This window comes from Glycine max, chromosome 5, assembly GCF_000004515.6.
Source record: "Glycine max cultivar Williams 82 chromosome 5, Glycine_max_v4.0, whole genome shotgun sequence".
NCBI classification, from domain to species: domain Eukaryota; kingdom Viridiplantae; phylum Streptophyta; class Magnoliopsida; order Fabales; family Fabaceae; genus Glycine; species Glycine max.
In genome coordinates, this window is record NC_038241.2 from 282,697 (window position 1) to 294,238 (window position 11,542).

The 11,542-nt window shown below is 36.6% G+C and overlaps 1 protein-coding gene across 2 annotated transcripts; it reads left to right on the forward strand.

The window, feature by feature from the left end:
• Nucleotides 1–295: 295 nt before the first annotated feature.
• LOC100791836 (glycosylphosphatidylinositol anchor attachment 1 protein) lies at nt 296–6,729 on the forward strand. 2 transcript variants are annotated; one of them, XM_006579721.4, is made up of 7 exons: nt 296–472; nt 3,159–3,265; nt 3,545–3,636; nt 3,833–3,932; nt 4,025–4,883; nt 4,982–5,115; nt 5,680–6,729. In XM_006579721.4, exons 2-7 carry the CDS (start codon nt 3,174–3,176, stop codon nt 6,524–6,526), a joined length of 2,124 nt encoding a protein of 707 aa, XP_006579784.1. In that variant the 5' UTR covers nt 296–472; nt 3,159–3,173; the 3' UTR covers nt 6,527–6,729. The 2 variants fall into 2 exon arrangements, with proteins under 2 accessions (XP_006579784.1, XP_006579785.1); XM_006579722.4 differs by having other exon boundaries at nt 3,162–3,265.
• The last annotated feature ends 4,813 nt before the right edge of the window (nt 6,730–11,542 follow it).

An 11,542-nucleotide genomic window follows, 5' to 3' on the forward strand; every position in this document is an offset into this window, starting at 1 on the left:
AAGTTTAATGTCTTATTTTTTAAAAATTCAATTTAGTTAAAATGGTTTTTATGAATCAATGAATATTTTTAGATTTTCGACCATTTTGAATTTTTGTTTGACTAATTTAAAATATAAAATTTGTCTCGTTAAATTTATGTATATAAAAATTACAAAACTTAATTGATATTCAATCAAAAGATTTACCTAACTCCCGTCCTTGCTCAGCCATCTTAATTAAACTCTTTTGTTAACAAAAAAACTATACACTACATAATATAAAATATAAAATATGAATTTACATTTACATTTTGCCATGAAAGGAAAAAGAAAACCATTTGATTAAAAGTTGGTGCTTTTGTTTCCTTCTCTCTTCACAGTCTCAAGGAACGAATCACGCCCTCACTCTCAGCTCCTCCGTCCAATCGCCGCCGCTGACCGCCATTGCTGTCTGCCACCGTCGCGTGTGGTCCCACCACTCCTTCTTTCTCAGGTTCCCTCTCTCTCCCTAATTGTAGCAATGGATGAAATAGCTATACATACGCACCATCGCTTTCTCTTTCGTTTTCACTAAAATTTAACTGTGTTATGAAAGGAATGCGTAATTTCGGTTATTTTCTTCATCACTATGGACATAACATAACATAACACAACCCACAGTTGTTGTTCGATGATTTGACCAGCAGCAGCTTTGAGCTGTTGATGACTTTAGTGTGGCATGTAATGTCTATTTAGCTTAGTGTGGTGAAATCATTTTCCTATGATACATTGATGTGTTGTTCTATTTCTGAATCAAATGCACATTTGTTTGTGTGTGTTCAGTGACGGATCTAGGACCCTAAGTCATGAAAGAAGTACAAAATTAAGGACAAGAGGTTCAAATATATAAAATTAGGGGGGGGGGGGGGGGGCGATATACACATTCACGATATTTATATGTAATTTTTTAAAAGTGAGGGGGTGCAAGTGCACCTCCTCATTCATATGGATCCGCCACTGTGTGTGTTGCTCAGCTGCTACATTTGCTTGTGTGTTCTTATTTCTCAGATCTGTTGCCTCCTTTTATGTAGAGTTGTCGATGTGGGTTTTGGCCTAAGGGTTAACCCTACCTAGCCCTGTTTTCAACCCACCTAGCACTGACCGTTCACTTAATAAAAGAACTAAATGGCCCAAATCAATTTAGCCCTTCAGTATATGTGGGTTAGGGGGCGCTAATGCATGGGTCAGCTATGACTATGAACTAGAAAAACCACAAATCACTCCATTGATTGGACTGAATAACGTGTGTTGTATTTCCATGATTATTGTACAGTAAATAAGTTTATGGAATTAGAATCAATCTATTTAGGGAAATATTCAGGAAACAAATCAACCTAAATATGGATTTCATTTCACTAGTTATGTACAATGTTTCAACATTTCCCCTCAAGCTAGAGCATATATATATCATGTGCGTTAAGCTTGTCACATGTAGATCTTATTGTAGGACCCCACAAAGATTTAGTAAAAATGTCAGCATGCTAATCTCTAAAGAAAACAGAGGAAGCTTTGATGATGTCCAAGAGGATCTTTTCTCCGAGGAAATGGCAATCAACTTTTATTTGTTTTATTCTCTAATGAAAGTTTGAATTAGAAGAGAGATATAAAGCTGATTGATTATCATACATGAGTTCAATAGGACCAACCTTGCAGAATTGCAACTCCTAAAATAGGTGTTTTAGCCATAAGAATTCACATATGGTGAGCCATGGCATGATACTTAACTTCTGTACTTGACCTGGCAACAAAACTCCACTTTTTACACTTCCATGAGATAAGATTTCAACCCACAAAAATACAATTGCTTGAAGTGGATTGTCTATCTCCTGCATCTCCAGCCGAGTCTTCATCTGAGTATCCAATAATGTTACTATGTCCCCTGTCAGTGTAAACAAGTCCCTTTCTAGGTGACCCTTTGATGTATCTAAGGATTCTAACAACTACAAGCCAATGACTCACACAAGGAGAATTAAGAAACTAACTGTCAGAAAGATATTTCACGCCTGGTCATGGTGAGATAATTTAATTTTCCCATAGTCTTCAGTATTTCCTGGATCAGGATAAGGCTCCCCCCTACTTTGGCAGAAGCTTCACATTAGGATCCACAAGGGTGTCCTCCAACTTGCAATAATGAAATCTATGAGGCATATCTCCTCCAAAATGTTGAGAGCATACTTCCTTTGAGAGATAGCAATTCCTGAGCTTGATTGAGTTATCTCAAGCCCAAGAAAACAATGCAGAGGACCTAACTCAGTTTGGAAGTGCTGAAATAGATATTGTTTGAGAGCCTTGATGTCCTCCTAATCTTCACCTATAATCACAATGTCATCTGCATAAATCACAAGATAAACATAATTATTTGATGACAAGCGTCTAAAGAAAACCCAAGTGGTATGCTTCGCAATGGATCATTCCAAAGTGTTATACCTTTGTTAAACCAATCAAACCAAGCTTGGGGTGATTGTTTTAGGCCATATAAGGACTTTTGTAATTTAATAAGTCCAGCCACCCCCAAGCATCAAACCTTGGGAGTTATTCCATATAAATCTCTTCCTTCAAGTCACCATGTAAGAAAGCAAACAAAGGCCAATGCTTCATGGCAATAATGGCTAAAAAAAGATGAATTGAAACCATATTCGCAACTAGGGACAAAGTATTACTCTATTCTTGACCATAGACCCATGTGTATCCTTTAACTATAAAACGGGGTTTTAATCGACCCACCGGTACATTAGGTCCCACTTTAGTATTAACTATTAAGACCCATCTACAGCCAATAACAGATTTTCCTGGTGGAAGAGAAACAAGCTCCCATGTATTGTTAGACTCTAATGCTGACATCTCATCAGTCATCGCTTCTTGCCATCCTGGATGAGATAGAGCTTCCTGTATGGTCTAAGGAATAATAATAGTAATAGATGAAATAGTAGGGACAAAAGCATAGTAGATAGGAGACAAAAAATGACAAGAGAGAAAATTATAAATAGGATGGGGATTGTGGGTAGAGCGGTAACTTGGTCCATGGGTTGACATGGCCACATGGGCTTTTTGATCCATAGAGTTTAATATTTAGTTGATTTTTAGCCCTGACCCATGTTGGGCTATATTGACTTCTCTAATTGTGATGATTTGTGGATCAGAAGAGGAGGGAAGATATGGGTGCCAGCGAGAACAATAGTGCAAAACCAAGAGTACGCCCAATTGTACGCTTAGGGATCTTTCTCATCTCTCACAGCAACATTGTCAGGTATTACTACTACTACTACTACTACTACTATTATTAGAGTTTCAGTATTAAGAAATCAATAATAGAATTTTTTTTAATTGGGAATCACAGTGGAGGTGCATTATTAATAACATTTTTAATAAACACCTGCTTTTAATTTCTTAATTAATGCTCTAAGGACACTTGATAGAACATTATGGCGGAAGTTGATCCATGTAGCCGACCCCACCTAGTGGGATAAGGCGTTGTTGTTGTTGTTGTTGAGTGATTTGAATTTGATTAAAACTTTGCTCTTTCCAGTGTGGTTTGTTTCATCGCAGGGGTGGTGGCTCTTCTCCTTCTCCCTATCCTTGCCAAGAACACCTACATTTCCGAGAATGCCCTCATGCCAGGTCACTTCCATTTCCAATTTACAACATGCTTGTTTGTTTTTCCATTGGTGCAGCCTCAAATGTTCATTTCGCCAAAAGTACCATGTGACATGCTTCTCCGTTTGCACACATTGCAATGCTTGCAAACAGAGAACCAATCGCACTACATACCTTTCCTCTTCAATTTGCTGATTCTAATTTTTACCTGGTTGTGCAGGTTCTGCAAACAACATGCTCTCTACTCACCATGTCTCAGATGCAAATAAATTCATCAAGGACTTAACTGATTTGGAGTTCAGATCTGGGGCCTCACCAATGTAACTCCTTCCTTCCTTCCTATTACCATAAGAAATTTTATACAACTTCACAAGGGAAAAAGAAATAAAATATTTGCTGTGTTTCAATGCAGTGAGAGTCAAAAACTTATTGCACATTATATGTCAGCCTTGGATGCTGAAGTTACTTTTCACAAGTTTTACCCTCAATTCAATCAGTTCCATCCACTGCACTTCTTTACCAGTCCCAATTCAGGTATAATCTCAGAAAATGCAACTTGTTCTTCGTTTGGAATCAACACTGTTGGAATCATCAGGGCACCGCGCGGGGATGGCAAGGAAGCTATTGTCTTGGTAACGCCTTACAATCCAAATAAAGTTGGTCTGGGTGAGGCTTTGTCCTTGGGCATTGCTTACTCAGTGTTCTCACTGCTTTCGCGTGTTACTTGGCTGGCAAAAGATATCGTATGGCTTGTGGCTGATTCACAATATGGAGAATATTCTGGAGTGGCTGCATGGCTAAGAGAATATCATGCCCCTGCTTTCCGAAGGGTTGACATTGTTAATAGTGAAACATGTAATGAGAGCAGCACTTTTAATCAACTTGGACAGGGTCTTTATTGGGATGGAAAGTTATATGGTGGTTTTAGACGTGCAGGAACTATGGCTGCAGCTCTTGTAATTAAAGTTGCAGAGCAAGGTAACCAGTATGAAGACAGTCTTAATATTTATGCGGAGGCATCCAACGGCCAAATGCCAAACCTCGACCTTATCAATATTGTAAATTATCTGGCAGTACATAAACAAGGGTTGCGGATAAAAGTGAACAAGATGTGGTCTCTGCTTGGATCCAGGTGGCTCAATACTTTGGGTGTTATTTTTGAATCCTTGGGAAAATTTGCTAGAAGCTTAAATCCTCAGTGGAAGTTTGGTATTCCTGCTACTGAGTATGTTGAGGGTGCTGCTACACTGGCAAGTTCATTGTATTACCAGGTGTTTTTCTTTTACCCCATCTAAATGTGTTTACTGTAATATTCCCTGTGACCACTTTTTTTATAAGTATTCTTTTATCTGTATATTATTCCTCTCAGGGCTTAGGTGTTCCCACTGGTCCTCATGGTGCCTTCCGAGATTATCAAGTTGATGCAATCACACTGGAAATTTCACCAAAAGTTTCTCTTACTAAAATGATCAGGCGTAATGAATTCATTCTCCATAGTGGAAGGTATGTGTCACTCATACGAGTTGTATTGTATAGTTGTATTGAATATCAACTCTCGAATAAATGGCTGGCTATCAATGGAATTGTTGTAGAAGTTTTACAATTTTTAATTAAATGGCAATGTCCTGTTTATGCTTGCCATTTACTATAAAGAAAATGTACAAAATTATGAACATCTTGTTCTTGTTTTCAAAACCAAAGATAGAAAATCTGGGTAGTTATTTGAAGGCTTGGTTCAGTCTCAGTCATTAGATATAACATATGTCTGCTTGTGCTGGGAAAGTTGAAGCAACTCCAAAAAAGTATTTTCATAAAGGAAATTCTTGAACTTTTTAACGTGAAAAATTTAATTGGGTGGAGATTTTATATTCTTTTTGTTCCTTTTTGCCATCGACGTAGTTGTACTTGTGATGGGAAACTATTATTCTCATTACATGCAAAGCTTTTAATTCTATAAAATGATATTTCGTTTTAACATTTTATGAACTTGTGTATTGCTACTTATGTATATTATAAAGCATCTCTTTGTTTGATCACGGTGAGCAAAGTGTTTTGTACATGTTGCAGGTTAATTGAAGGAGTCATACGCTCAATAAACAACCTTCTTGAGAAGTTTCATCAGTCGTTTTTTTTGTACCTCTTGACATCCCCTAGTAAGTTTGTGTCGGTTGGTGTTTACATGATTCCATTTGCATTACTTGTTGCACCACTTCCAATAGTTGCGGCATATCTCCATGCCAATGCTAGTGATTCCACTCCCCAAACCACATCTGCCTTAGAAGTTGATACCAGCCAAAAATCTTGGAAATGGTTGAATTCAGCTAGGAAGGTTTTGGTCATTCATTTATGGGGTGCTGTCGTCTCCTTACTCCCATTTTTCCTATGTCGAGTACCCAACACCACACCAATGACGAACTTTGTATTGTGGGGTTTGCTATCAGCTTTTAGCTTGTTAATTTTGTACTTTATATTGGGTTCACCAATTTTTGAAGCTGCTGCATCTCTACATGAGAAAAACAAGTGGGCTAGCTTAAAGTCTGTAACTATATCAACTGCATTCATCGGTTTGTCTCTCATGTCTGTCATTAACTTTGCTACAGCAGAGATTGGGGCTTTACTTATTGTCCCGATTTGTCTGATGGCTAGACCATTGAAACTTGATATTCAAGCTAGGAGCTGGAGTACCTTACTAAGGGCCTCTTGCAATATTGCTTTAGGTTTTATTGTGTTTCCTCCAGTTGCATTTGTTTTACTGAAAGGTGCATTTGAAGATTTTTATGGTATGAATTTTGGTGACTATTGGAACTGGGTGGAATCCCTTTGGGTTTGGAATAGTGCTACTTACCTCTATGTAGGTGTTATTCACCTACCATGCTGGGCACTGTGTATTCACATTTTATTTCATCCATGTTGACATGTACTATTACTTTATCGGGACAAGCAATTTATTATCTTGATGTTTATGTTTTCTTCTGAAATGAACAATTGAACATCATTCTACTCTGCGAGTAATTTTTTATAATTTGGCCAAGAAGACTTCTGGGCAATAGGGAAGGAGAAACGATTAGTGTATTTTGTTTCCTGATCTTGATATGGATGACTAACGTGTGAATGATAGTTGAGCCTCGAGCAGATTTTCCTTATTTTATTTTTTAATTCATAAAAATATATAATTTCAGTATAAGCACAAAGATGAGAAGAGAAATATGGAACGACAGTTGCAGTTGAATGATTTCAATAATACAATAATCTTTATTATCTTAATTAAAAATTAAAAACTATAAAAATATAGATGAGAGAGAAAAAAACCCATCAGAAAAAAATCAAATCTTAATCTGAATACAGAAAACAAATCGCCAATAAAGAAAAGATCAAATTTTATATATATAAACAGATCTCGTTATCTCGTCCCTCACAAGTCTACCCACGTTTCCGTTTCATTTACCGTCAAAGCTTTACGGCTTGTTTTTTCCCTCATTAAAATTTGAATATTTAATTTATTTCAATTTAAAAATTTTAAAAAAAACTAACATGTATGATGCATGATAAGTTTATTGAATTTGATAATAAATTAATAATCACTTAAAAATTTATTAATTGTATTATAATAAAATACATCATTTTATTCATTATTTTTATTACTTGGTAGTTGATTATCATAATTATAGATAATGTTTTACAAAATTTAATAAATGTTTTATTGTATTTTATAAAATTTATTCATTACCAAAATGATCTAATTCAGTTGGTTGACCATGACATGTGAGTGAGTTGTTGTAAATTCCTTTGTATCCAATATAAAATTAACTTATTAGATTAAATCAATTGTTTATATAAAATCTAATTATATAATCTAAATTAGATAATTAGATTAAAAGATATTTTAATCTAATAATAAAATTATCTAATTGTAATTTTGAATAATTGGATTAGATTTTTTTATCAGTGTAAAAGATAAAGAAACCAACAGAAAGTAGATTAATTTTGAATAATTAGATTAGATGAGCTATGGATGAGTCTTTTTAGTTATAAATCCAAGTTAGGTACCTTCACATGATCAGCAACCTTGAGTGGGTCCTTTGTTAGTCTCATTGATTCACATTCCTAATGAATTCTAAGTTTCTAACATTTGTGCTGTGAGCAAGCATGTACCTCTTTGATGTTGCCCTCTCCAAAATCTACGAAGCCATCTAGCTGTGCTGTCAGCCACAAACATGTACCCCATGATGTTGCCCTCTCTATAGTGTCTACATTGCCTCCTAGATCTCAAGCGATTTGATTCTATATCCAAATCATGGGCTCTGTTATCTGAAGACCCTCATTTCATGAACATGTTCCGCAACAATTTCGTTGCATCGAGCTGCGATGACGATGATGATGATACATCTTTCCTTCTTTGGGAGATTTAGTCTCTGCTGAGAACAGGATCATCATCAAAGGAAACAACAACTTTGGGTTTTTTTATGCTGGATTATGTTATTAATGGCACTCTCTGTCTCTCTACTTATAGAGACATGCCAAGATAAAATTGTGTTATGGAACCCAAGCACATTCCTCCTGGCCCAAAGCCTAGAAGAAGAAGGCTTCCATCTTTTACATGGATTTGTTTATGACCATGTTAACTATGACTACAAGGTGCTTCAACTTATACATCTCAAAGGTCAGAATTCATGGGACATATATAGTCTAAAAAATAATTCTCGGACAACATTTGAGTTGAATATTCTATTTTTCCCTTTGTTTCCATGTGTTGATGTGTGCGTGAATGGAATGTGCCATTGGTTTTATTGCTTGGGAGAAGGATATGTGTGGTGTCATTGAACTTGAGCAACCAAGAGTTCCATGTAACACGCTTTGCTTATGCTCCTGCTGCGGGTTGGTTTCAGAACCACTTACCCCTTGTCCTTGTACATGCTTCTGCTGCTGCTTCCGGTTTGATCAAGAACCACAAGTCTTGATGAAAAATTGCCAAACAAGTCGCGCACCAGCACAATCCTTAAACGTGTGAAATAGAGATTCCTTGTGCTGCTCACAAATGCTGCATATATTGCTTCCTCACAGACCCAACCTCATCCTTCTAATATTTGTCAAAACTGATTCATGGAAAATCTTCCACAAGAAGCTCCTTACTGCCTCAGGACCTTTCCATTAGTGAAGAGAAATAGCAAGACCATGATGAGTAGAAGCAAGGTGGTTGGACACAACTTGATAGGCAGTTTTCATCGAAAATATACCATCAGATGTCTTACTCCAGGCAATGGTGTCACCCTCCCGACAACTTCTCTGGCAATCGGTTGAGGTAAAAAGCTAGCAATCCTATCACCCCTCCATTCTCCTGCATCATTACAAAAGGAAACTATGGTGTCATTTAGCTCTTCCTCAGGAACAGAACCTGAAGCTTTATCCATAAGAAGGCCACACTCAGGAACCCAATTATGTCTCCAGAATTTAACATCCCTTCCGTTTCCCACCCTCCAGATTATATTTCTGCAAAATATATCCCAAGTAGAAAATAAACCCCTCCAGAAGTTACTTCCAGGCTTGATAGTATTAACAAGAGGAAGCATCTCATTGCCACAACCATATCTGTTACGAATTATAGGATGAGGTCGTCAGCAAATGCCAAATGAAATATACAAGGATCCTGTCTGGTAATGCAGATAGGGCACCAAGTTCCTTGATTAACAGCAACAGATGTCATCTGAAACAGACATTCAATGCAAAGGACGAACAAATATGGAGAAAATTCATCAAGGGCCTCTCCATTCTACAATAATCTCATTGATGCAGTGGACATACGGCTCCAAATAATTTACACAAAGTTATCAGGAATTCCTACATCAATCAAGGTATCCTTGACTAACTCTCATTTAAGTCTATCATAAGCCTTTTCCTAATCCAGCTTGATAGCCATCCATCCTTTTCTCTCCTCTTTGTTCTTCATCGAGTGGAACACCTCCTGGGCAACTACAATATTGTCCCCACTTTGACTGATAAGGCCCAATCAAAACATTCGTCACAAAATGCAACCTTTGAGAAATCAGACCAATAATAGCTTTATAAATAAAATTACAAAGCTCAATTGGTCTAAAATCCTTAACCATACTTACCTCATCTTTTTTAGGAATAAGAGTAAGAAAAGGTTGGTTGACTTCCTCCACCTTCTGTGGACACTGGAACACATCCTGAACAAATCTATAAAACTGAGCACCAACCACCTCCCAGTTTTTTCTGAAAAAATAAGGCTTGATTCCCCATGAATTTGACAGTTTGAAAAATCTCTGCTGCATTTGGAGTTCTCCTCAAATCTGTCACAACATCCTTTCCTAGAACACCAAACATTTCTTCTTCTCCCTCCTGGCTTCCTCAATAACCTCATTAGTCACCAAAACACCATGTAGTAGATATCTATTGCCCAAAAAAGCACTTTGCCATTGATCAATCACCCCCGGCAACACCTTCTTCAATCTTTTTGTAAGCAACTTAGCCACAATTTTATACATGAAACGGACCAAGGAGATAGGCCTAAAATCTCCTAAACTTTGAGGATCATCCACTTTAGCTATTAGGGCAATAAACGATGCATTGGTACCCCATGGAAGGACAACCATGGATATGGGATTCTCTAACAAATCTCACAATATCATTCTTCACAAAATTCTTTCATTAATTTGACATTGAAACCATCCGGGCCGAGGCTCTTTTGATTGCCACACTCCGAAATAACTTCCTTAATGTATGCTTCTTCAAAGAATCCCACCAACATGTTATTCTCCTCTAATGAGGTGGTATTGAAGGTGGCACCATCTAAAAGTGGTCTAATATCATTACTTTCATCAAATCCTTCCTCAAAGTATCTTCTCACATCTTCCTTAATGATTAAAGGATCTTCATTCCAACTCCCATCAATATTTAGGCCTCTCAATATGTGAATTTACATTTGTGCACGTTGCCCTTGGTTTAATAGTTTGTAAATTTATGTATCCTAAATATTACTATGTGGGTGATTTCACTCTAACAAAGTGTAATTGAGAAGATTAAAATAAATTTACAGATTTCGAGTATTCGTAAACTAAATTACAGAGGGATAGTAAAAAAAAAAAAATTCAAACAAAATTAGGGAGGTCAGAATGCCTCAAAAACCCGAGCATTCAATTTGGCCTAAACTCCATAATGTATCCCAATATTCTAATATTAAATTGTAGCCAAAAAAGGCTTAACAACATATGCCCATGTATTCAATCTCCAAGTTGTAGCCAATGAAAAGCCAATAATAATTTTTCAACAATATGTGGTTCTGCATCTTGCCCCAGCCAACAAAGCTTTCACATAGAGCCACCAACATGCTCCATATATACTTGTGATAATTTGGAAAAAAACCACTGCATCAGCACGCTAATCTCAACAAGCAAACATTGGCTTTATTAAAGCCATTCCACCACTATTCAGAACATCTTGCAATCACCTGTCACACCACTCCCAGCCAGCTCACGCACATACCAAAACTTGGATTCTTTTCCACACAACCGTTGCATCAGCACTTCATTTCCTTGATTATTACCTCTAGAAAAGAGATTAGGATTATAGTAATTAAGAGAGAGAATAGGACAGGAGAAGAAACCACCATGGTGGTAGAGCCTGAAAATGTGTTTAGAGGGTTTAAAATTGCTTTAATAAAATTAAACTTCAAAGGCTACTACTAATAAATGTTTTCTTTACGGTGCCAATAAATAACTTTAGCAAAATTGTGAATTCAAATTTTGGGAGTTTTAAACGGCCAGATAACATATTTTAATCAATTACAAATTGTATTACCATTAGTTAGGTGTAACTAAGGGTGTGAGTTTGATTGCACAGAAAAAAAAGAGAATTAAAAAAAATATTTGAATTAAAATAATGTAATGAAGACGAGAGATTCACGTTACTTTTA